We start from the raw sequence: 24,895 nt of genomic DNA, 5'->3' as shown, positions 1-24,895 counted from the left end.
GGTCCAGGTGGAATTAAATAGGAGGCCAGACTAGCAGATTACAAGGCAGCTGAGCCCAGCTACCAACCAGCAGTATCGCTAAAAGCCACCAGAGGGAGCCCAAGAACAGAACTCACACAGTACCACTCACGACCACAGGAGGGAGCCCGAGAACAGAATTCACAACACAGGTAATAGAAATGTTACAGTGGTCCTACCTGTTTGCCTCATTTTAGCGGTCTTGTTGCTGAGAAATGTTATATTATTTCCTTATGCTAATGATTTCTTCCAGGCTTCGTGGCATGCAGTGCTTGTAAGAAATCCCTGCCTCCTCTCCTCATTATAATACTACCCCATCCCAGTTATGGCGCCGGAATTCTGAGCCTGTGAGTCACCACAATCTGATCCTCATCCTCCGTTCTATGGGCGCTGCATTAAGGGATATTCTGTGCAGGCGCCAGCGAGTCACTGTGACCTCCGGTGTGTGCACCGATAAGATGCTCTCCCCACTTCCTCCCTGCACAGCTATAACTAGGAACCATGTGTACATAATGATGACTATGCAGGGAGGAAGTGTGGAGAGCCCTTCATCAGCGCGCACACCAGAGGTCACAGTGACTCGCCAGCGCTTGCGCAGAAGATCCTTGAATGCGGCGCCTATAGAAGGGGGGATGAAGTCTGTATTCCTGAGAGAGTGCAGGGCGCAGGATTCCGGGGCCGTAACTGACACTTATGGAAGGGGGGTAGTATTGTAACGAAGACAAGGGGCAGGGATTTCTTACAGCACTGCACGCCCTGGAGACTGGAATAAATCATTAGCATACAGACAGATTATAACATTTCTCAGCAAAAAGACCATTAATATGAGGCAGACAGGTGAGACCAGTGTAACATTTCTATCACCTGTATGCCCATATTAATAGGTCATACACATCCCGGGGGGACAGGTTCCCTTTAAATGTGATGCAGCTTATAGTTACAATAGGAGGTTTGCTATACTAATACTCATAAAAGACACAACGGGTAAGAATCAAAAGCCCCCGACCTCGCCATCTCCAGTCCCCCAAATAGCAACTATTACATGTAACAGAGTGCATGTCATATCATAACAAAACAGTACAATAATCAGCCCCCCAGGGCCCTGTCACCCTTCACCCACCTCATCCCTCACAATACCCTCAAACTCTCACATTCCCCCTCCCTTGCCCTGTTGTTATGACCCCAATGGCAGAGGGTCTCCGAATTTAATACCAAGTCTGCAAACACAAAAAAACAGCTCATAGGGCAGTGGTAACTGGGCTGACCATATATCTAATCCTAGCACCACAATTAACAGTAGCCGGGGAACGTGCCTACGTTGGTTCTAGACGTCTCGCGCCAGCCGGAGAACTAACTAACCCTAGAAGGGAAAAGAAAGACCTTTCTTGCCTCCAGAGAAAAGACCCCAAAAGTTAGATACAAGCCCCCAACAAATAATAACGGTGAGGTAAGAGGAAAAGACAAACATAAGAATGAGCTAGGTATTTAGCAAAGAGAGGCCCACTAGCTAATAGCAGAATATAGTAAGATGACTTATATGGTCAGCAAAAAACCCTATTAAAATATCCACGCTGGATATTCAAGAACCCCCGAACCGACTAACGGCCGGGGGGAGAACACCAGCCCCCTAGAGCTTCCAGCAAGGTCAGAAATCACATTTAGTACAAGCTGGACAAAAATAGAAGCAAAGCAAATAACCCAAAAAACAAAGAAGCAGGACTTAGCTTAATTTTGCACAAACCAGGACCAGCAGACTGGAGCAAACAGAAGGATCTGATTACAACGATGCCAGGCACTGGACTAAGGATCCAGGAAGTTAATATAGCAACACCCCTAGACTAACGGCCCAGGTGAGTGCCAAACTGAAAAAAGACAATCCCAGAATCATATCACTAGTGACCACCAGAGGGAGCCAAAAAGTCTAATTCACAACAGTACCCCCCCCTTAAGGAGGGGTCACCGAACCCTCACCAAGACCACCAGGGCGATCAGGATGAGCAGCGTGAAAGGCACGAACTAAATCGGCCGCATGCACATCAGAGGCAACCACCCAGGAATTATCCTCCTGACCATAGCCCTTCCACTTGACCAGATACTGAAGCCTCCGCCTGGAGAGACGAGAATCCAAGATCTTCTCCACCACATACTCCAACTCGCCCTCAACCAACACCGGAGCAGGAGGCTCAACAGAAGGAACCACAGGCACAACGTACCGCCGCAACAAAGACCTATGGAACACGTTGTGAATGGCAAACGACACCGGAAGATCCAAGCGAAAGGACACAGGATTAAGGATTTCCAATATCTTGTAAGGACCGATGAAGCGAGGCTTAAATTTAGGAGAGGAGACCTTCATAGGAACAAATCGAGAAGACAGCCATACCAAATCCCCAACACGAAGTCGGGGACCCACACCGCGGCGGCGGTTGGCAAAACGCTGAGCCTTCTCCTGTGACAACTTCAAGTTGTCCACCACATGATTCCAGATCCGCTGCAACCTATCCACCACAGAATCCACCCAAGGACAGTCAGAAGGCTCCACATGTCCTGAGGAAAAACGAGGATGGAAACCAGAGTTGCAGAAAAATGGCGAAACCAATGTAGCGGAACTAGCCCGATTATTAAGGGCAAATTCAGCCAACGGCAAGAAGGTCACCCAATCATCCTGATCCGCAGAAACAAAACACCTCAAATAAGCCTCCAGAGTCTGATTAGTTCGCTCCGTTTGTCCATTAGTCTGAGGATGAAAGGCAGACGAAAACGACAGATCAATGCCCATCCTAGCACAAAAGGATCGCCAGAACCTGGAAACAAACTGGGATCCTCTGTCAGACACAATATTCTCAGGAATGCCGTGCAAACGAACCACATTCTGAAAGAACACAGGAACCAGATCGGAAGAGGAAGGCAGCTTAGGCAAAGGCACCAAATGGACCATCTTAGAAAAGCGATCACATACCACCCAGATGACAGACATGCCCTTCAGCCCTCACAATACCTCCATCCTCTCACATTCACCCCACCTCCCCCACAATACCCCCATCTTCTCACATTAACCCCCTCAATGCCCTGTCCCCCTCCCCACTTCAGCTTCCACAATACCCCCATCTTCTCACATTAACCCCCTCAATGCCCTGTCCCCCTCCCCACTTCAGCTCCCACAATACCCCCATCTTCTCACATTAACCCCCTCAATGCCCTGTCCCCCTCCATTTCAGCCCCCACAATACCCCCATTCTCTCACATTCACTCCATAGTGACCATGACAGGCCTAAATTAATCTAATAAATTTCATCCTCACTTACCAAGTTTGCAGGCAGTGAGGCAGGACCAGGAAGTGTCTGAGTGAAATGCAGGGTGGGCACTAGGACCCAGCGTGCCTGAGCCAATCCGAGCATGCACAAAACTGCAGCCTGACAGAAGATCCTCAGGTCAGTAAAGCCCACACCCTACAGTGCAGCAGGGAGACTGCAGCCGGCCACTGTGCTACCAGCATGCAGAGTCTCCGTCAGGCAGGGGAGAAGGCATTTTGCTGCTCTCCTGCTGTGCTGTGTTCTGCCTCAGAGCTGCACTCACCATTCCAGAGCTGCACTCACTATTCTGCTAGCTGTCAACAGGCAGATGCACAGCTGTCCCTAATACGTTACCCCACTTACTATGCAGACGAGACTGTGTACCCAGACCGTGGTTAGTCCTCTAAACCCCAAAACATCATAAAGACAAATCCTGTATAATAATCGCTCTCCTGCTCACCCTCAGGTTGAACATGAAACTGATCCTGATTTCTGTGACACCAGTCTCCTCGTGACGGTCGTAGGACTTTTAGCAGCAGGAACGGAAACCACAGCTTCCACACTAAAGTTCACCCTAGTGCTGATGGCGCATTATCCAGATGTACAAGGTATGAATCTGTTATACTCCAGAGCTGCACTCACTATTCTGCTGGTACAGTCACTGTGTACATACATTACATTACTGATCCTGAGTTACATCCTGTATTATACCCCAGAGCTGCACTCACTATTCTGCTGGTGCAGTCACTGTGTACATACATTACATTACTGATCCTGAGTTACCTCCTGTATTATACCCCAGAGCTGCACTCACTATTCTGCTGGTGCAGTCACTGTGTACATACATTACATTACTGATCCTGAGTTACATCCTGTATTATACCCCAGAGCTGCACTCACTATTCTGCTGGTGCAGTCACTGTGTACATACTGTTGAGTCCTCTCCGTCCCTGGCTTCCTGGATGGGATCCAAATAAATGACACGCAGCACAAAGGTTGTGTGTTCATACATAGGGATGGCCTCAGAGCACGCCTCTCCTCACTGGGCACGATCCCTTCTTTATATAGATAAAAAGTTTAGACATTTTTCAGACATGCGCACAAGCGCTCATATTTCATAATCACTTACAAAGCAAGTCTATTCTAGTGTAGAGTTACAATTATTTGGTATGTGGATAAAAAAGCTACAATTTCAAGGAGGAATGCGCGCGTGATTACTAACAAAACAAAGAAGATGTCAAGTTTGCAGAAATATACTTCTTGCTGTATCTATCAGATTTCTCAGGAGGAAGACAAAATGGATTCTTTGGTTCAGTCTGATCTCTACAATTCCCCCCTTTGACATATTCTTTTTATATATTACCACAGGGCCAAAGACAAAGCCTTTATTTTTGGTATTACACATATATACGCTTATATTTTAATAAGAGAATCAAATCTAGTAGTAATTCTTCTATCGCAAATTATTTTCTTCTTTAGCAGTATACTAAAATATAAAAACAAAAATTAGTACGGTAATATTAATTAGAATCACTAGAGGATAACATAAGAATAAAGAAGAAAATTTATACTCTTGCATCTATTACACAAAATTTATCTGTGCATACTGAGATACCCTTGAGCACAATCTTGAATAATACATATATAATTACAATAATTATAGCTATATGTATTATGCTCTGTATAATCCCAGCAATCCACCCACTGATCCCTCTGAACCAGTTGGCTGGGTTAAGAAATGAGAAGGTATCAGACCACCAGCTATCCTTGTTCTGGTCATTGTCTTTGTCATACTGATCTCTGAGCCGTTGTACGTCTTTTAATTTAAATGTCATACTCATAATACTATTCGGGTCTATATAATGACAGCAGGTGGGTCCAATGATTTGACACATACCCCCTTGTGAGGCAGTTAGGTAATCCAATACCAGAGTATGTTGGTTGATGACTATTATAAGCTGATTCTGTACAGCTATACTAGTGTTTAGTATATCCAATATATCCCAAATTTGATCATCTAGATAATCCGTGGCTCTAACTAATTTATCCCACATTTGTGTTAACATAGGATAAATAAAAATGGTACTAGCAATTTTGTTAGAAATTCCCATCTGTACTATATGTGGCCTTCCCGAAGGACGTGGTGAATTGTCTGCAGCTCTTTTATACAGTGTGTGCTTGGGCACGGCTTGCATATTCACTTGTTTATTTGAAATTATGAAAGTAGCCGGGGTTAGGCGTCCTAATGTACAAGTACCCTTTATACCTACGGGAAGCCATTTATATGCTCCTTCTCCGCATATCCAAAATGTACCTTCAGGCAGATCCCATAAAGCTGAGTGCTGTAATACCAATCTATGAGCCAAATCCACAAAACTAGATACATTCTGAAGCATACACCAAGAGGGTTTTTGTCCCAAAGGACTACAGTACCCGGCTGCGGGATTCCCACATACAGGCATTCCTTTGACATACTCATCGGATTCATTACAAATCAGGTTCCCTGGCTTACTTGTACAACTGTTTGCATCACCTTGGGGGAACAACTCAGAATGTTCCCATTTTCTATTATGTATGTATCTTTCCAATACTACAGGTTTAAAGGCATCAGAGGAAGGGACGGTTGTACTGAAACTGAGCTGTAGATTTTCTGTGGGGACCTGTCCTAAATCAGTTAATCTAGTCTTATCTCTAGGTACCCATTTTCCTCCCCTGAATGCTAAATATTGTAGATGTGTATTACTCCCTGAGAGATTACCCTGCCACCAAGGAAATTCTACCCATCCCACAATTGGTATGGCGATTGTAGTATTCCACAGCCTAGTATTACCAGTTTGGTTGTTGGCCAGTTTGTCTGAACAATCAGGCCAAGCGAATATTTCTTCTGCTGACACGGGAACTGCTAGAAAAGGTATACTTGTGGCTGATACTGGTGAATGGGTACAGATCCAACAATCTGCCAAAGGTTGCATATTATTTAACAAATCATGCACTAATTTTCTATGATGTTGTACGAATCTATTGTTCAAAGGGGTTAGAGAATTTAGTCTTTCCCATGCCTTCGTTGTGGTTAATACTATTAACATCAATATCATGAGTTTTATACTGCTCTTTTGCAATGGCTTGCATGTATCCATGATGCCTTTCCTTCAAGCTTGACTGATGTAGGTGTTGTCAACAGGACTTGGAAGGGTCCGTCAAATCTTGGTTCAAGAGCCTTTCTGGTGTGTCTTTTTACATAGACTTGATCACCTGGTTCCAACTTGTGACTTCCTTCAGTGTTGTCAGGATCTGGAAGGGAAGCAAAAACTTGTGCATGCACCTTAGTTAATTGTTTCTGAAGATTTTGTACATAAGAAGTCAATGACTCAATATTTAATACAAGTTGTTGTGGAAAATAACATCCTAAATTGGCAGTCCTGCCAAATAAAATTTCATATGGAGACAGTTTAGTCTTACCCCTTGGGGTATTGCGTATTGAGTACAGGGCCAGTGGAAGGCATTCTGTCCAAGGCTTTCCTGTTTCAGCCATGGCTTTCTGTATTTTTAATTTTAAAGTTCCATTCATGCGTTCCACCTTACCAGAACTTTGAGGATGATACGGAGTGTGTAACTGACTTTCAACACCCAACATTTTCAGTACATTTTGAAATATTTCTCCAGTAAAATGAGTACCCCTATCTGACTCGATCACTTCAGGGAGACCGTAACGGGGTATCAGTTCGGCAACTAGCTTTACAGCAGTGTTTTTAGCTGAAGCCTTCCGAACTGGATAGGCCTCTGGCCACCCTGAGAACATGTCCACACACACCAGCACATACTCATACCCATTACTTTTTGGCAGCTGGATAAAGTCTATCTGTAATCGCTGGAACGGGTAGAGAGGTCGGACGTGGTGCTTCATAGGGGTCTTTGTTGTCTGTCCGGGATTATGTGCCAGGCATATAGCGCATGCAGCACAATAGTCTCTTGCATAGTTGCCAAAACCTGGAGCCAACCAGACTTGCTTTGCCAGCAGTGTCATTGCATTTGCAGACACATGAGTAGGGTGGTGCAGTCCACCAACTACAATCGGGTACCAGGCTCTAGGTAGACATATTAGTCCATCTTTCTTCCAAATTCCTGCTTGTTCTTCTGCCCCTTCCTTTTTCCACCTGTCCCTCTCCTCTTCTCCTGCATCTTCCTGTGCTTGTCTTAGTCTATCTTCAGTATTTTCTGTGGGGTTTACAGTATGGACCTGTTGTAAGGGTTTAACTGCCGCTGCTTTGGCTGCTTTGTCAGCCCTATCATTTCCCCTAGATTCCCTAGTGTCGAGTCTCACATGTGCAGCTACCTTAATTACTGCTACTTCTTTTGTTTCTTGTGCAGCCTCTAAGATCTGTTTGATCAGAGAAGCATGTTTTACAGGTTGTCCTGACGCTGTCATGTAACCTCTAGCTCTCCAGATTACTCCAAAATCAAACACAATACCATGTGCATACCTAGAATCAGTGTATATATTAGCTGTCTGATTCTCAGCTATTTTTAGCGCTTCAATCAATGCTGTTAGTTCTGCTTCTTGTGCAGACTGTTTCGGTGGAAGCGGTTCTGCTTTGAGAGTTTCAGATTCTGACACAACTGCATACCCTGTATGGAAGTTACCTGTGTCATCTGCAAACCTACTACCATCTATAAACAGCTCTGTACAATCATGTGTGTCTGTAGGGAAAAAATTTGCGTGTGGATCAGTGTCCTTATTCCCCCCTTCAGACTCGAGAGGTAGCAGTGTTGCTAAATTAAGAGTCTGAAGCCTTGCAAATGTGATAGTAGAGGGGAGCAGCAAAGAACACTGTAGCCGCAAATGTCTGGCCATGGAAATGTGTTTTGGTTGGACCTGGTTTAATATCCCACTGCAAAATTACTACCTGTGGTTCAGGTTCAAACCTCTGAAGGACTGTTTGTAGGGCATTTGAATAAAGAGTAGGGGAGTGTATCATTCCCTGTGGAAGGCGTGTCCACGCCAACTGTTTGCCCTTAAATGTAAATGCAAACAAATGCCAACTATCTTGGTGTAAAGGAACCGAGAAAAATGCATTTGAAAGATCTATTACAGTAAATACTTGAGAACTGGCTGGTATCTGTGATAGTAACGTATGAGGATTGGGTACAACTGGGGTGATTGGATCTAGAACCTTGTTTATTTCTCTTAGATCATGTACCATACGATATTTGGGTGTAGAACTCTTATCAAGAGTTCTCTTCTTGACTGGATACAGAGGAGTGTTAGCAGGTGATTGTATCTCTACCAAAACTCCTTTCTCTCTGTATTCCTCTATCTGTTTTGTAATCGCTAGTTCCTGTTGGGCACTCACAGGGTATTGTCTGAGCTGTGGGAGAACAGTTCCTGGTTGCACAGATAATTTTACAGGAGAGATATGCAATAATCCCACATCAGTGTCACCCTGTGCCCACAGTGTTTCTGGGATCATTGAGAGGTCTAGATCTGTGGTGTATTCTTTCTCTTCCGTAAAATCCTCAAAAGCCTGAATTCTGACATATTGTTCTAATGATTCTGCATCATCAGGGATAGTCAACATAACTGTGCCATCTTTCCTAAAATTGATATTAGCTTCTAATTTCTTTAGGACATCAGTTCCCAACAAACATGTTGGGGCACCTCTGGCATACAAAAATCTGGATGCAAAACATTTAGGTCCTAATGAGACCTCTAGGGGCACAGTATATGGCAGTGTTCGAATTACCCCATCATAACCCTCAGCTATTCTGACAGGCTTATGATTTTCTTTTATATCCATGGCTATTCCTAAACATCGTTGTTTCACAATATTTGGTTGTTCTAACGTCCTCCAGTCTGGAGTAGCGGCTTTGAACTTTTCCTTTTGTTTCTCAAACATTGTAACAAAAACTTGGCAAAATGCCAAATGCTAATTTTTTGCACGAAGAATTATCAATCAAAACATATCACTTTGATAAAAACAGAACTTCAAAATTATGTTCAGACAAAAAGTTATAAGGATTTCTAAAAAAATTGGCTTTGCGCCAAAAAGAAATAATCTTCCAGCAACTTAACAATTTCCTTTGTCTAGACAATCAAACTTACAAAAATCCATCTATTATCTTTAATAATTCCACCTCGTTCCTTGCTCATTCTTTCCCATTCTGTGCTGAACACAAGTGCTTCTGAAATTCCCAATTTTTCTCTTACCCTTCTAATCTGCTTTTCTGACTGTCTTTCCACATCTTTCCTGTATGATATCTGCTGCTTCCACTTGTCCTAAGACGGTTTTTGTCTGTTTATTTCCCATTTTAGCTATGTCTACCCCAGGTGACGTTTGGACAATCACTTACTCTGTGGTGATGTCTCGTTGCCTTCTCTCCTAGGGAGCTAAAATATCCTTTTAATATTTGCTATTTCTACCCCAGGTGACGTTTGGACAATCACTGTGGTGATGTCTCGTTGCCTTCTCTCCTAGGGAGCTAAAATATTGAAAGGCTCGTCTGCTCCGTTTCTTCTAATATGCAGGACGTACTTGAGTGCTATTGCACATGCAAACAGACTCAGCAACACCATACAGATCACAAAACTTTCTGTCTCAGTTAGCATACTTGTCCCAGGCTCATGAAACCGCGTCCTGGGCTCATTCTATCAAACCTTATCCAGAAATGAAGGAGGTTAAGCACTTAATGAATAGTCAAGCATGGGCGGAGGTCTCCTCGAAAGGACGCAAGCACATGACCCAGTTAGGCTGACTTCCGTGTATAAGGCTTATACCCCAACTATTTCGGCTTATTTTCTACGTACTTTTGCTCTTCTTTCACAACATGCCACAACCTTCACACTGTTCACACACTGCCAGGGACAGGACTTATAAATCTATACAATATGGTAACCCGAGTTTTATAGGTATCTACTCACTACTAGACTAACCCAGCGTGACACGGCTCATAGAGATCTTTCGGATAATACAGGGCAGATAAAAGAGAACTAATAATGTCTCTTACCTGGCCAGGTTTTTCAGTTCATTTGCCGTCCATTATCCCAGATCTCCGTTGTCCGTATCCACAGGTGAATCTTGAGTAGATACTCTCGCCTCGGGTCCCTGTTCGGGCGCCAAAGAATGTTGAGTCCTCTCCGTCCCTGGCTTCCTGGATGGGATCCAAATAAATGACACGCAGCACAAAGGTTGTGTGTTCATACATAGGGATGGCCTCAGAGCACGCCTCTCCTCACTGGGCACGATCCCTTCTTTATATAGATAAAAAGTTTAGACATTTTTCAGACATGCGCACAAGCGCTCATATTTCATAATCACTTACAAAGCAAGTCTATTCTAGTGTAGAGTTACAATTATTTGGTATGTGGATAAAAAAGCTACAATTTCAAGGAGGAATGCGCGCGTGATTACTAACAAAACAAAGAAGATGTCAAGTTTGCAGAAATATACTTCTTGCTGTATCTATCAGATTTCTCAGGAGGAAGACAAAATGGATTCTTTGGTTCAGTCTGATCTCTACAATACATTACATTACTGATCCTGTGTTACATCCTGTATTATACTCCAGAGCTGCACTCACTATTCTGCTGGTGCAGTCACTGTGTACATACATTACATTACTGATCCTGAGTTACATCCTGTATTATACCCCAGAGCTGCACTCACTATTCTGCTGGTGCAGTCACTGTGTACATACATTACATTACTGATCCTGAGTTACATCCTGTATTATAACCTAGAGCAGCACTCACTATTCTGCTGGTGCAGTCACTGTGTACATACATTACTGATCCTGAGTTACCTCCTGTATTATACCCCAGAGCTGCACTCACTATTCTGCTGATGCAGTCACTGTGTACATACACTCACCGGCCACTTTATTAGGTACACCATGCTAGTAACGGGGTGGACCCCCTTTTGCCTTCAGAACTGCCTCAATTCTTCGTGGCATAGATTCAACAAGGTGCTGGAAGCATTCCTCAGAGATTTTGGTCCATATTGACATGATGGCATCACACAGTTGCCGCAGATTTGTCGGCTGCACATCCCAAAGATGCTCCATACAAGGCAGGATGGATCCATGCTTTCATGTTGTTTACGCCAAATTCTGACCCTACCATCCGAATGTCGCAGCAGAAATCGAGACTCATCAGACCAAGCAACGTTTTTCCAATCTTCTACTGTCCAATTTCGATGAGCTTGTACAAATTGTAGCCTCCGTTTCCTGTTCTTAGCTGAAAGGAGTGGTACCCGGTGTGGTCTTCTGCTGCTGTAGCCCATCTGCCTCAAAGTTCGACGCACTGTGCGTTCAGAGATGCTCTTAGGCCTACCTTGGTTGTAACGGGTGGCGATTTGAGTCACTGTTGCCTTTCTATCAGCTCGAACCAGTCTGCCCATTCTCCTCTGACCTCTGGCATCAACAAGGCATTTCCGCCCACAGAACTGCCGCTCACTGGATTTTTTTTCTTTTTCGGACCATTCTCTGTAAACCCTAGAGATGGCTGTGCGTGAAAATCCCAGTAGATCAGCAGTTTCTGAAATACTCAGACCAGCCCTTCTGGCACCAACAACCATGCCACGTTCAAAGGCACTCAAATCACCTTTCTTCCCCATACTGATGCTCGGTTTGAACTGCAGGAGATTGTCTTGACCATGTCTACATGCCTAAATGCACTGAGTTGCCGCCATGTGATTGGCTGATTAGAAATTAAGTGTTAACAAGAAGTTGGACAGGTGTACCTAATAAAGTGGCCGGTGAGTGTACATTACACTACTGATCCTGAGATACCTTCTGTATTATACTTCAGAGCTGCACTCACTATTCTGCTGGTGCAGTCACTATGTACATACATTACTGATCCTGAGTTACATTCTGTATTATACCCCAGAGCTGCACTCACTATTCTGCTGGTGCAGTCACGGTGTACATACATTACATTACTGATCCTGAGTTACCTCCTGTATTATACTCCAGAGCTGCACTCACTATTCTGCTGTTGCAGTCACTGTGTACATACATTACATTACTGATCCTGTGTTACCTCATGTATTATACTCCAGAGCTGCACTCACTATTCTGCTGGTGCAGTCACTGTGTACATATATTACATTACTGATCCTGAGTTACATCCTGTATTATACCCCAGAGCTGCACTCACTATTCTGCTGGTGCAGTCACTGTGTACATACATTACATTACTGATCCTGAGTTACATCCTGTATTATACTCCAGAGCTGCAGTCACTATTCTGCTGTTGCAGTCACTGTGTACATACATTACATTACTGATCCTGAGTTACCTCCTGTATTATACTCCAAAGCTGCACTCACTATTCTGCTGGTGCAGTCACTGTGTACATACATTACACTACTGATCCTGAGATACCTTCTGTATTATACTTCAGAGCTGCACTCACTATTCTGCTGGTGCAGTCACTATGTACATACATTACTGATCCTGAGTTACATCCTGTATTATACTCCAGAGCTGCACTCACTATTCTGGTGGTGCAGTCACTGTGTTCATACATTACATTACTGATCCTAAGTTACATCCTGTATTATACCCCAGAGCTGCACTCACTATTCTGCTGGTGCAGTCACTGTGTACATACATTACATTACTGATCCTGAGTTACCTCCTGTATTATACTCCAGAGCTGCACTCAGTAGTCTGCTGGTGCAGTCACTATGTACATACATTACATTACTGATCCTGAGTTACCTCCTGTATTATACCCCAAAGCTGCACTCACTATTCTGCTGGTGCAGTCACTATGTACATACATTACATTACTGATCCTGAGTTACATCCTGTAGATCTTTTATTATAAAAATGAAAAACAAAACAATAATAACAGAAACAAAACAGAAATTTAAACCAGAAAGTATATATAAAATAACCATAAACTATACAAATATAAATATATACAATACTAAGCTAACCACCACCCCACACTCAAGCCCACCATTCCCAACCAACGCACTGAGCTGAGAGCTGGTCCTGTGTCTCATGCCTCAGTCCATGGCCAAGGTCCATAGGCCAGATGAAGCAGTGCAGTCAAGCCGTACCAGTTTTTCCCCCAAACACCCCAGTGTCCCATAGTCCCACAAGATAAACCCACCTCCCCCCTTTTCCTACCACCCAACCAAACACCTACACCCAAATCTATATCCCTATATACAATATATACAGAAACAAACATTACAATAACCGCAAACAAAGCCCAAGTTCAGCGCCTGCAGCCCTACATCACTGTATACTGATCAAACAAAACAAAAATCTACAGTGTCAGCAAAGGCCCCCCACCAGGAAAGGAGATGACCAGACTAGGGCACACTAAAAGGAAAGCCTCTTCAGAGGAGCGCAGCCCTACGTATGCCAAGTCTCTCATACTCCAAAGAGCACACCTTCATCAGGTCACCGAGCATGGTCCTAAACACATCGTCCACTGGGAGGATTTTCTGTTGAGTCGATACGAAGCGCCGTGCGTTCCACTGCGCTAACTAGAAATAAGGTGCAGCGGTCCCGACCACCTAGGTCTCCGAATGCTCCATGGGCCCATTCCACATAGGAGAGACCGGCCAGCAGAGACCAGCTTATGGAGGCGCCCACCCTGTTGTATACCTCTGTGTTGAAGGGACAACGAAGCAAGAAGTGGTCCATGTTTTTCAGCACGGTACCACAGTGTTCCCGAGGATAGTTCCTGTCCTCAGAGATCCTACACTTCAGATTGTCCCTCACACACAGTTTCCCATAGAAGCAACACCAAGCCAGGTCCCAAAACTTTGAGGGGATCCTGATAGAATGGATGCAATCCCACCACAAGATCGCGACTTGGGTAATCCCTGAGCGCCAGAGGCCTCTGAAAATGGGTAAACAGAACCCTATTGTCAAGAAGTTTCCTTAGTAGAGTCCTAATCTTTCACATTCCCAGACGCCACCGATGAATTAACTTCAGAACCAAGGTAGCATAAGCTGGAAAATGTCCATGCGGTGTGCGAAGATCCTTCACTTGCCCTCCTGTCTCCCATTCCTGGAAGAAAGGCTGCAACCATCCCCTACAGGAGAATACCCACGAAAGAGCCCTCTCTGTGCAGAGGTTTTCAATATTGATCTTAATGAAGGCATCCATAAGGAATGCCACAAGGTTGACCATACCCAACCCTCCTAGTCTCCTCATAAGGTAAGTAACCTCTCTCTTGACCAGGTTCAGGCTATTCCCCCATAACAGTTATAAGAACAAACTGTAGACCCAAGTCCAGTGAGACTCCAGAAAGATGCACACACTGCCCAGATAAATCAGTAAAGGGAGCAGGTAAGTTTTGATCAGGCTTTTCCCTTAGGGTCAAAGACCAACCCTTCCATTGGTTCACCTTCTGAGTAGTGATCTCTAGCCTGCTGTATCAATTTTGTTTGGGGTAATCCCCGTGGCCAAATTCAATGCCAAGTACTTTTGCAGAAAATTTCGGTCCTGCAAGGTTGTCTGAGAGATCAAAACCAGGACCCCTACTCCCAGCCAGAGACTGTCACTAGGGTTGAGCGAAACGGGTCGTTCATTTTCATAAGTCGCCGACTTTTGGCAAAGTCGGCGTCTCATGAAACCCGATCCGATCCCAGTGTGGGTCGGCCACGTGGAACGCGAACTTGGCGCCAAAGTCGCGTTTCGAATGATGCCTTCCCCGCCATTTTTTTGAGCCAATTAATTGTGGGCAGCGTGATGACATAGGTTCCGGCTCCTGCGGCATCATAGTGCTATGTTACGTTTTCGGACGTAGTAATTTCCGGAGTCAAAAAATAACATATGCCTTGCACGGAGGAGAGAGAGAGAGAGAGAGAGAGAGAGAGAATAAAAAATAATTTCATTGACATACATTGGGTTTCGTGTTCCGGGTCCGGAACCCGACTTTACAGTAGAATCGGCCGATTCCATACGATACGACATCCGAGAAGGTCTGGTTTCACAAAACCCACCTCGATCCTAAAAAAGCTAAGGTCGCTCAACCCTAACTGTCACACTTATGCCAGTTAATCTTGGACCTGGATGCCTCCGAGTAGCGATCTACCTCTGACATTAGCCACCCTGCCTCCATGTGAGAGGAAACAAAAACAGTGTTGTGATCGGCATATGCCACCTCCCTCAGAGTGGCTTCCAGTGCAGCTCGATCCATCGCGATCCCGGCCAACAGTCCACGATCCACCATCCTAAGTGGGTCAATCGCAAACATGTACAGCAGCGGGCTCAAGGGACAACCCTGGAGAACACCAGACTCAACCTCAAAAGAGCTGCCAATCCAACAATTAACAAGAGGGAAACTCTCTGCCCAACTGTACAAGGTCTTAAGCAAATCAACAACCCCCCCCGCAGGCCATATCTCAGAAGGACGAACCAGAGGTACTCGTGATTAATCCAATCAAACACTTTTACCTGGTACAGTGAAAGCATGTACCCCTTCCAGTGACAGGCCCTACCCTGCTCCACTGCCTCTCAGACACAGATCACAGCAATGCTGGGCCTCCGGGAGGATTCGGGGTGAAAATTTCACCATCCGATTAAACAGCACCTTTGCCAGAACCTTCCTGTCTGCATTGAGAAGCGTAATGGGATGACAATTCTCAATGCAAGGTGGGCCCTTACCCTTTGACAAGATGATCAGGGCAGACCTCTTCATTGACTTCAGCAGAGTGCCCGAGGAAAGACACTCATTGAATACCTCAGTCAAGAGGGGAACCAAAGGGTCTTATAGAATTCAGATGTTAAACCATCTGGACCAGGCGATTTTGTTCCAGCATGCCCTTCAATCGCCAAATTAACTTCCTCTTTCCTGATCATTTCAGTCAAAATGTCGAGGGGTCTACCCCTGGTTCGGGGATGGCTTCAGCCAGGAAAGCCGATATCTCATCCCAATCAAGATCCCTCTTCTCCAAGAGGTGCGAGTAAAAGGATCTGACAACCTCCAGGATCCCTGATCTGGATCGCCTCAGGGACCCCTAGTGTCCACCAGTCCAGTAACTACTTTACTATTCACTGACATCTTTCATGTTCTGTAAGGGTCGGGTGAGCGGTACTTCCCGTAATCCCTCTCAAAAGCCAAAGATGCGTGTCTATCGTAATGACACCAGATAAGCAAAAAATTCACTCTGGAGATCTCCTCGCAGCTACCTCCAGTTGAGACAAGATGCTCGAGTTTCCTCCTCAGACCCTGATACAGGCGGTACCTGCTCAGACTCCTGAGGCTCGAGAGCTGGAGGAAGAATCTCACCACTCTTTTCTTGAACATCTCCCACCACTCTGACTTACTACTACAAAGATCCAGTAAAGGTACCTGGCTCTGAAGAAAATCCTCAAAGGACTGTCTTATCTCTGCTTCTTTCAAGAGAGACGAATTGAGCCTCCAAAAGCCTCTTCCCATCCGGATGGTCTCTGTAACATTCAGAAAAAACAAAATTAAACAGTGGTCAGAGAGCTCCACCTCAACAACAGACACTGCTGAAGAGACAGCTTCCTCCTTAAAATAATACCTATATATTCTGCACCTACAGTTACCTCTATGATAGGTGAACCCCTCGAGGCCTGGTGTGTGCCAAATGTGGACATCCACCAGGCGATCCTCACTATCTATACTATTAAGGGTGATGCTATCATAAGTCAGCTTGTCTCTGGAACTTCCTCTATCTCAGGACCTCGTGACAGTATTGAATTCCCCTCTAAAGACAACCTGCCGACTTGTAAAAAGGTAGGGTTTGATCCTCGTAATGAGACACTTCTGGTCCCACTTAGATTGGGGACCATAGATGTTAATGAGCCGGAGCTTTTGTCCCTTCAAGAGGACATCTAAGATCAGGCACCTCCCCATTTCTAACTCAAAAACCCGTCGGCATTCCACCGGTGCAGTAAAAAGGAACGCCACTACCCTATATGGCTCGGCCGCAAGAGACGAATAGGAGGGCCCGTGTCTCCACTCCTTCTTAGCTTTAAACACATCTGCCATGTTTGCCAGCATAGTCTTTTGCAAAAAGAAAATGTCAGCTTCAACCCGGCTGAGAAAATCAAAGGCTGCAAATGCTGTATTTGACTTTATGCTGGCGAAATTAATGTACAACAGCATCAACGGAGTGGGTTTGTCCATGATTGGTGATTGAGTTAAGTGGCTTTCTTCCTACTAACCTTATCCTCTGCCCCAGAGGAGGAATCCTTCTCCCTCTTTAACAAAACAGAGGTGTCCATTCCCACTTTTTTCTTTTTATCGTCCTCGTCTCCGGACTCTGGGCCATCCCTCCCTCCAAGGACCTTAGATTCCCAGAAGGAGACTCGGCACCCCCTGTTAGCCCCTCTTCCTCAGAGGTAGAGATGTTCTCAAGGGCTTGGAACTGGTTAGAAAGACCAACCAGAGGGCAGTCAGTTTTTCCTTCCTTAGGTATCTTGGCCAGAGTGGGAGAAGATGTTTTATCTCCCTTCTTTCTCTTCTTTTTGGTGCCAAGCTTACGCTTGTCCTCTAGCCATTTCCTATTATTTGCTCATCTATACTTTCATAATGGGAGGATTCAGAGGCAGTGGTGCTTTCCTCCTTGTGGATCCTCCAGACATCCTCATCCAACTAATCATTCCTCGAGGCCTCAGCAGCAAGACTGACATCCAGGACAGGGGCTGCCCCAGTAGCCCGGGGCTCGCCCAGCTCGCTCTCCTGTCTGCGCTTGTCTAGACACCTCAGCTGGGCAGGCATCTTTTTATTGCTTTTCTTCCATGGACACTCAGCTCCCTCACCCTGCTAGTCCCTTCCCCTGCAGAATCAGCCTCACAGCTTACTCCCACCGGGGTCACGACTGCATTAGTAAAGGAACGAGGACAACGGCTGAATGGATGACCTAACTCACCACACAGGTGGCACCTAATCTCCACACAGGATGTGGCAAGATGGCTGGTATGCCCACACTATGCACATTTCTACACAGTGCAGTTTGCACTGACGTGTGTGGTCGCCGCACCTGTGACAGAGCTTCGGTTTCCCCTGGTAGAAGACCAGGATACGATCCCTACCCAAGAAGGCAGATGATTATATGTGGGCAACCGTACCACCTGAATGCTTAAGTTTTACCATAAAAGTCTAGGAATCTGACCGGATACCAAACTCGTCACGGTTTTTCTTTGGCATCTCCACCACCTCTCTATATCGGCAAAGCCAGGCATGATGTTATAACAAGAAAGTGACTCGTTACAAGTCATCATGGTCACTTTCGTGACCTGGTTTTGATGAGACCATGTCTGAATGGCAAAGTGTCGCCAGCAGGGCTCATTTTTTGCCAACTCATAATTTGACTGGAAGAGCTTAAGCCCCTCTGGCAGAAAAAAGCTGACATCAAACTCAGGTATGGAATAGAGATGTATCAAGGCATAGATCTCAATCGCCTTGAAGCCCATCTTCAGCAGGAGCTCCACAACCTTTGACCTTGGAGGACATGCATCACTGCCCCTCCACCAAAGACGGACCACATTCCTATGCAGACTACCTGGCTCAGCTATTGGGAGGGACCACACTGCATCCATCCCTTTTTGCTGTCGGAAGGCCCTGAGGCCATGCCTCTCTATCCAGAAGGATAGATTAACCTCTCAACCCTCTACCATTAGTGATCTCTCCCCCTTCTTTAGAACCTCCAGGAGACGCCGCTGCAACATGCCGTCCCCAGAGCCTGGAGACGAGGAGGACACAATATTTCCCCCAGAGGTGACAGCGGCATAACTCGTGATGGGTTCTTCCACCACCAGGGGGACCAGTGACCACAGCAACAGTATCACTATTACCCACCTCCATAACCCCCTCACCCTCCACCAAACCAGCAATCACACCACTAGACAAAGAATTTTCCTTGTTCATACCCACCACATTTTGACCTCCGCATCTTCAGGCACAAGGGGTTCAGTCTTCTCCACAGAACTAGAAGCGACCTGACCCCTGGTTTTACATTTGCCCTCCACATCTTCAGATGGTAATTTCCACTGTTTCACAGTTGACACCAGATGTCACTGATCTTTTGCTGCTGTGAGGCGCCGCTGATCCTTTATATCAGTATCTTGTTGACCAGCAACGCTAACACAGAATAGGACTTTGGGAGGACTGGAACTTGCAGCCTCGGCAACCCCCTCACACTGCCGCCGCTTCTCAACTAAGTGATCAGCGGCAACAGCATTCAGGGGCACCGAGGCTACTGTTGCTGCCCCCAACACTGGGTGGCTCCTCCTCCCACTGAGGAGCATACCACAGTATCGTGACCTGACCGTTTTCCCGCAGCCAGGCCATCGTTACTGTCCAGCCTCCTATGTTTAACTGTTGGATATTTTTAAAGGATAAAAGGATTAAAGGTTATATTTTAAAGGTATAGTTTTTATGAGCCATTTTGTTATTTATACCTATCTATCACGTATTTAATTGCTCAAGGTAGTGATGCCGTGATACCAGCCCACAAATCTAAAGATAGATAAAGCCAAATGGCAATACGCACAAGATTGGGAAGAACATACCATTTGTAAAGAAAATTGAGGCTGTCAATGAGTTGGATTGCATGCGTTTCATAAGGGAGTGCATTTATGGTGACTAAAAGGACTTTTTTATTTCCATGCTGTCAGGACAATGTAAAAATGTCATAATGTGAGATTAGTTCTAGAAAGTACCATGTCACAGACACACACTGCAGTTTTGACCCCCCCTTTCTCCCCCTCTGCATTCGCTCATACAACAAACAAAGCCTTATGGCAGATACTGTGCAACTTGATACCAATGTATGAGCAGTGTATGGCTCTTAAACTGCAGAAGACCAATCACGTAAAGTCCCTCGTTCCCCCTCCCATTTCCAAGGAATGCCTTTGTCTGGGAGCTCAAAGAAAGTAAATAGTTGGAAAAAGAGTGCATGTCAATACTTTGCCCACTCAGTGATGTCATGACAGGAGGGCATATCTTTACCCCTGCTGAATTAGGGGCAGAGTTGATCCAGGAAGCGAGCTAACAACAGCTTGGCAAAGCTGTGCTCATGCATCTGGATATATAGAAACTGTTTCTCCTCCATAGCACACGGCCAGTCAAAAGCTGAAATGATCTGAACGCTTGTAAACACTGCCTACCTTTTTTTTTGGAGTACAACATATAATTTACTAGCTGGTCGCTTCATGCTCTATAAACGAACTGTCACTTCCTCTGAAGTGAATTATGCTACTGATTTGGGTTGGGTCTGGACCCATTAACCCTTGTGAAATCGGAGCTGTTGGCAGCATACTTTCCTCTGTGCGATTGGGAACCTTTGTAGCGATGGCGGCATTGATAATTATTGTTCCCACCTGTGTGGGAGTAGTTATATTGCTCTCGCTGCAGTGTGCCCAATAGCCAGTACATAGCAGGCAGACTTTCTGGCAACTAATTACCCTAGGTGCAGTACCTAATCTGACCTGAGGGTAAAGAAGGTGCTAAGTTCCAAACCGGAACTTCCAAGAGAGCTGCAAGTTCCAAACCGGAACTGGGAAGTGGGATAAAGATAAATCCCCTTCAGAAGGAACCAGGGGCATCCAAAATACCCCGGTACGTGACAAATTGGTGTGAGTTGTGGGGACGATCAAGGTATCCCCCTCGGGATCCCTGACATATTGTTGAGATCCGTGACATATTGTTGGCATCACGGTGTGAACCATGACAGTGACCGGTCAAATGGTCCATATGGACCAGCGAAGTAGCTCCGATTGTGAGTGCGCACAGTGCCCACCGAGGGAGGCAAATGAGCCGCTGCCCTCAGTCAAGTGCAGGAGGCACAAAGGGACAGGGCGACCGAGTGGCACAGATGCGCACAGTTACTCCATCTAAAGGTGCAACCCCAAGCTGAAAGGAGGAATGACAGGCAGTCCACATAAAGTAGTGTCTCTCTATGGTAGCAAACAGTATAACTGGAGATATCAGCTAATATAAAATTGTGCAAAATAGCTAGACATAACAGGTGATCACCACCTCTGATCCCAGTATGGATAATATCAATGCCCCTGGCCATAAGTGATTTGGGGGTCACAATTGTGGTAAGCCTTAAAATGGTGGGGAATTGTTTTGAGATCAGAGGGGTCAGGCATTGTCTTGGCACCGTCAATGTCCAGCGTATGCTTCCACACCTGTATTCAGAGCTCCCTAGATGTCAGGCAAACATTTATCAAAGGGCAGCTCCATTTGGCATACTAGATGACATTGATGGTGCAGCTACATGATATACTGTATGTTGCATAATTTGAAAATGTTTGGAGCCATCTATCTGACGAGTCGAATGTGGAGCAGAGCAGGACATTGACGCAGGTGAGACAGCGGCCACATGGAAACGATCCCAGCACCAGTCCTCTTGATACAAATGGATTTGATTTAGCTGGAACATAGTGAATTTTTACAAGGAGATAATTTTGATTTTTTGATCTCCTAGAAGTCATGGATGGAAAATCACCTAGATGGGGTCCCATGGAAGGTTGTGTCCTGAATATGGTCCAATGTTTGCCTAAAAGATCTCTCATACTAGTCCACTCATGGATGTATGTTGCTATTAATCTGATCTTGTCATCGTTGCCACTACAACAGTTTTTATTTTGTTACAAGGGATTGTTACATGATGTCTTTCTTGCCCTGTCATAACCGCGTTTAATGCATCTACAACTGTAGCCTCATCTCTTATAATCTGAGGCTTGTGTCTCAAATCTTCTTCATCTGAGGAGCAGATCCACCTCATTCTTAGGAACTGTCCAATTGGGACAACCCTGATGGTGGCAGGATTGTGAGGAGAATCCACACATATCAAAGAAATTACATACGTGGGTTTCCTATAGACATCGGTTTGTATACGCTAATGAGCATCAATTTCCAGAGAGATGTCCAGGAAATCTATTTTTTATTATTATAATTGTATGTATTAGTGTCACGATTAGTGTTGAGCATTCCGATACTGCAAATATCGGGTATCAGCCGATATTCGCTGTATCGGAATTCCGATACCGAGTTCCGATACTTTTGCGATATCGGATACCGGAATCAGAAGTTCCTATAGTGCAATTATGCACTTAATGGAGTGTGGGCGGTGCATGGGCGGAGACTGCGTGTATGTGTGTGCGCAGGCGGGGTCTGTGCGTGACAGTGGGGGGTCTGTACGTGCCTGCCGGGGCTCTGTTCGAGCTGCTGGAGGTCTGTGCAGGCACGCACAGAGCCCTGGCAGGCCCGCACAGAGCCCCGGCAACCCGCTCAGTGTCCCCGGCAGCCCGCTCAGAGCCTCGGCAGCCCACACAGAACCCCGGCAGGCCAGTACAGAGCCCCGGCAGCCCGCACAGAGCCTTGGCAGCCCGCACAGAGCCCCGGCTGCCCACACAGAGCCCCTGGCAGCCCGCTCAGAGCCCCCGGCAGCCCGCATAGAGCCCCGGTAGGCATGCACAGAGCCTCGGCAGGCCAGCACAGAGCCCCGGCAGCCCGCAGAGCCCTGGCAGCCCGCACAGAGCCCCGGCAGCCCCCACAGACCCCCGAGAGGCCCGTACAGATCCCCGGCAGGCCCGCACAGACCCCGCCCGCACACACAGACATGCACAGTGTCCGCCCACACACCACCCACACTCCACCCCTACGGAACAGGAAGGACAAGGACAGAAAGGGCTTATTTACATTCCGATATTTGTGTCCCATTGACTTGCATTGGTATCGGGTATCGGCGATATCCGATATTTTTTTGATATCGGCCGATCCAATCCGATACCGATACTTCTGGATATCGGAAGGTATCGCTCAACACTAGTCACAATTCACACTGTGACTATCACCCCTACGTCATGGATCGGGGTAACGTTAGGCCAACAGACGGCTATCGCATGTGCAGGGGGCTTATCTTAGTTATCCCTCCACTGTTAACAATGTGATGAAAACACACACAAGGTTATTGACCTATCGATATACAGCAGGGGCTTGTTTTAGTTATCCCACTGCTCTACAATATACCACGAACTGCAGGGATTTGTGTATATCCTGCTTTACAGTTCTGCTTGAAAACTCGCAGCTCTCTGGTGCCCCCTTACCCTCAGGTCAGATTAGGTACTGCACCTAAGGTAATTAGTCGCCAGAAAGGCTGCCTGCTATGTACTGGCTATTGGGCACTCTGCAGCGAGGGCGATATAACTACTCCCACTCAGGCAGGAACAATAATTATCAACGCCACCGTCGCTACAATAGTGAAGTATATCGTGGCACAGCTGTGTCGGTGCTCAAGATAGGTTGCCCACACCAGTAAACATATAGAGAGTAAATAACTTGGCACTCAACTTGTGTATAGTGATGATTTTAGAAATAAATATTTATTACTTGGATAGCAGTCCAGCATATTACTTGGATAGCAGTCCAGCATATGCTGGACTGCTATCCAAGTAATAAATATTTATTTCTAAAATCATCACTATACACAAGTTGAGTGCCAAGTTATTTACCGTCGCTACAATGACTCCCAAATACACAGAATAAGGTATGCTGCCACCAGCTTTGATTAAACGGGTCCGAAGCTAACCCAAAACAGTAGCGTAATTCCCTTCAGAAGACTTAGGGTACGTTTTAGAGCAGGAAGAACGAAACTAGTAATATAAATATTTTACTCCGAAAGATTAGGCAGTGTTTATCAAAATATTACAAGGATGTTAGAATAAGAGACAATTGGAAGCAAGTACAAAGTAATTATAAAATAACAGGGATTAAATGAGAAATTGACACTTACATGTGTTCAGATCATTTCAGGCAAAACCAGGCTAGTGGGCGGAGCTCCAAATATCCCAGTTCATCAGGGCTGGCAGTAAGAGCTCCTCAGGTAAGACTAACTGCTGGGTGCCTTGCAGAAAACTTATAAACTGCAGCCCTGTGACATCACTAACAGGGCTGGTTTCCCCAGACCCTCTCCTCTCATCAGACTTACCAAATATAGCACAAATTCTTATAATGCTTGTATCTCCACTCCAGAACATGTCAGAATCACAGCACACCCCTCATTCTTATTTTACAATTGACTTTCTACCAAATTTGGGCTCGTTGGGACGCCCGGTCCTGGAGAAATCCGTACTCTGTACCCGTTGGGCTCAGAGGCTCACCCATACTGTGGCCGACAACTCCGCCGATGGAGATTCGCAAAATGGACTTATTATTTTCCTAGCCTAACTCGTTGGCCCAATATCTTATTATAATGGAACAAAGAACTTCCTGTCTTTAGAGAAATTCTCTACCAGTTCTAGCTGATTCTAGATGGGAGGAAGGAGAGTGAGCAATGTTACGAGATCGGCTTACAGCTCCAAGCACAATAAAAAGTCTTCTGGTAGGGGCATGAGGGGTTTGGGATCTACACATACACATCTCAGAAACACAGAGAGAAGGGGGGATTTTAGCCCACAGCATGGGTGCTAACAGGCAAAGGTACAAAATCATATTACATTTCATACATTATCGTGACAGTTAGGTGTCAAGTTCCCGCCTTTGCACAGTGAGAATCTCAAACCATCTCTGCTGCGGTCTCCCATTCTTCTCCAGTCACAGTGGAGTCTGCTCAGCGGAGACATCGGTCCCAGC

At 45.7% G+C, this 24,895-nt stretch overlaps 1 protein-coding gene across 1 annotated transcript in view; it reads left to right on the top strand.

Annotated features, from left to right (window-relative positions):
* Positions 1-24,895, top strand: part of LOC143783144 (cytochrome P450 2C20-like) — a 133,749-nt gene that overhangs the window by 86,941 nt on the left and 21,913 nt on the right. The window contains exon 7 of the mRNA XM_077271466.1: positions 3,778-3,919. Within this exon, the coding sequence (XP_077127581.1) occupies positions 3,778-3,919 (142 nt within the window). The remainder of the gene's footprint in view (positions 1-3,777; positions 3,920-24,895) is intronic.

The sequence above is a fragment of the Ranitomeya variabilis genome, chromosome 6, assembly GCF_051348905.1.
Source record: "Ranitomeya variabilis isolate aRanVar5 chromosome 6, aRanVar5.hap1, whole genome shotgun sequence".
Lineage (NCBI taxonomy): Eukaryota > Metazoa > Chordata > Amphibia > Anura > Dendrobatidae > Ranitomeya > Ranitomeya variabilis.
The sequence above is the reverse complement of the archived record's forward strand: the minus strand, read 5'-3'. Positions and strand labels throughout refer to the sequence as shown.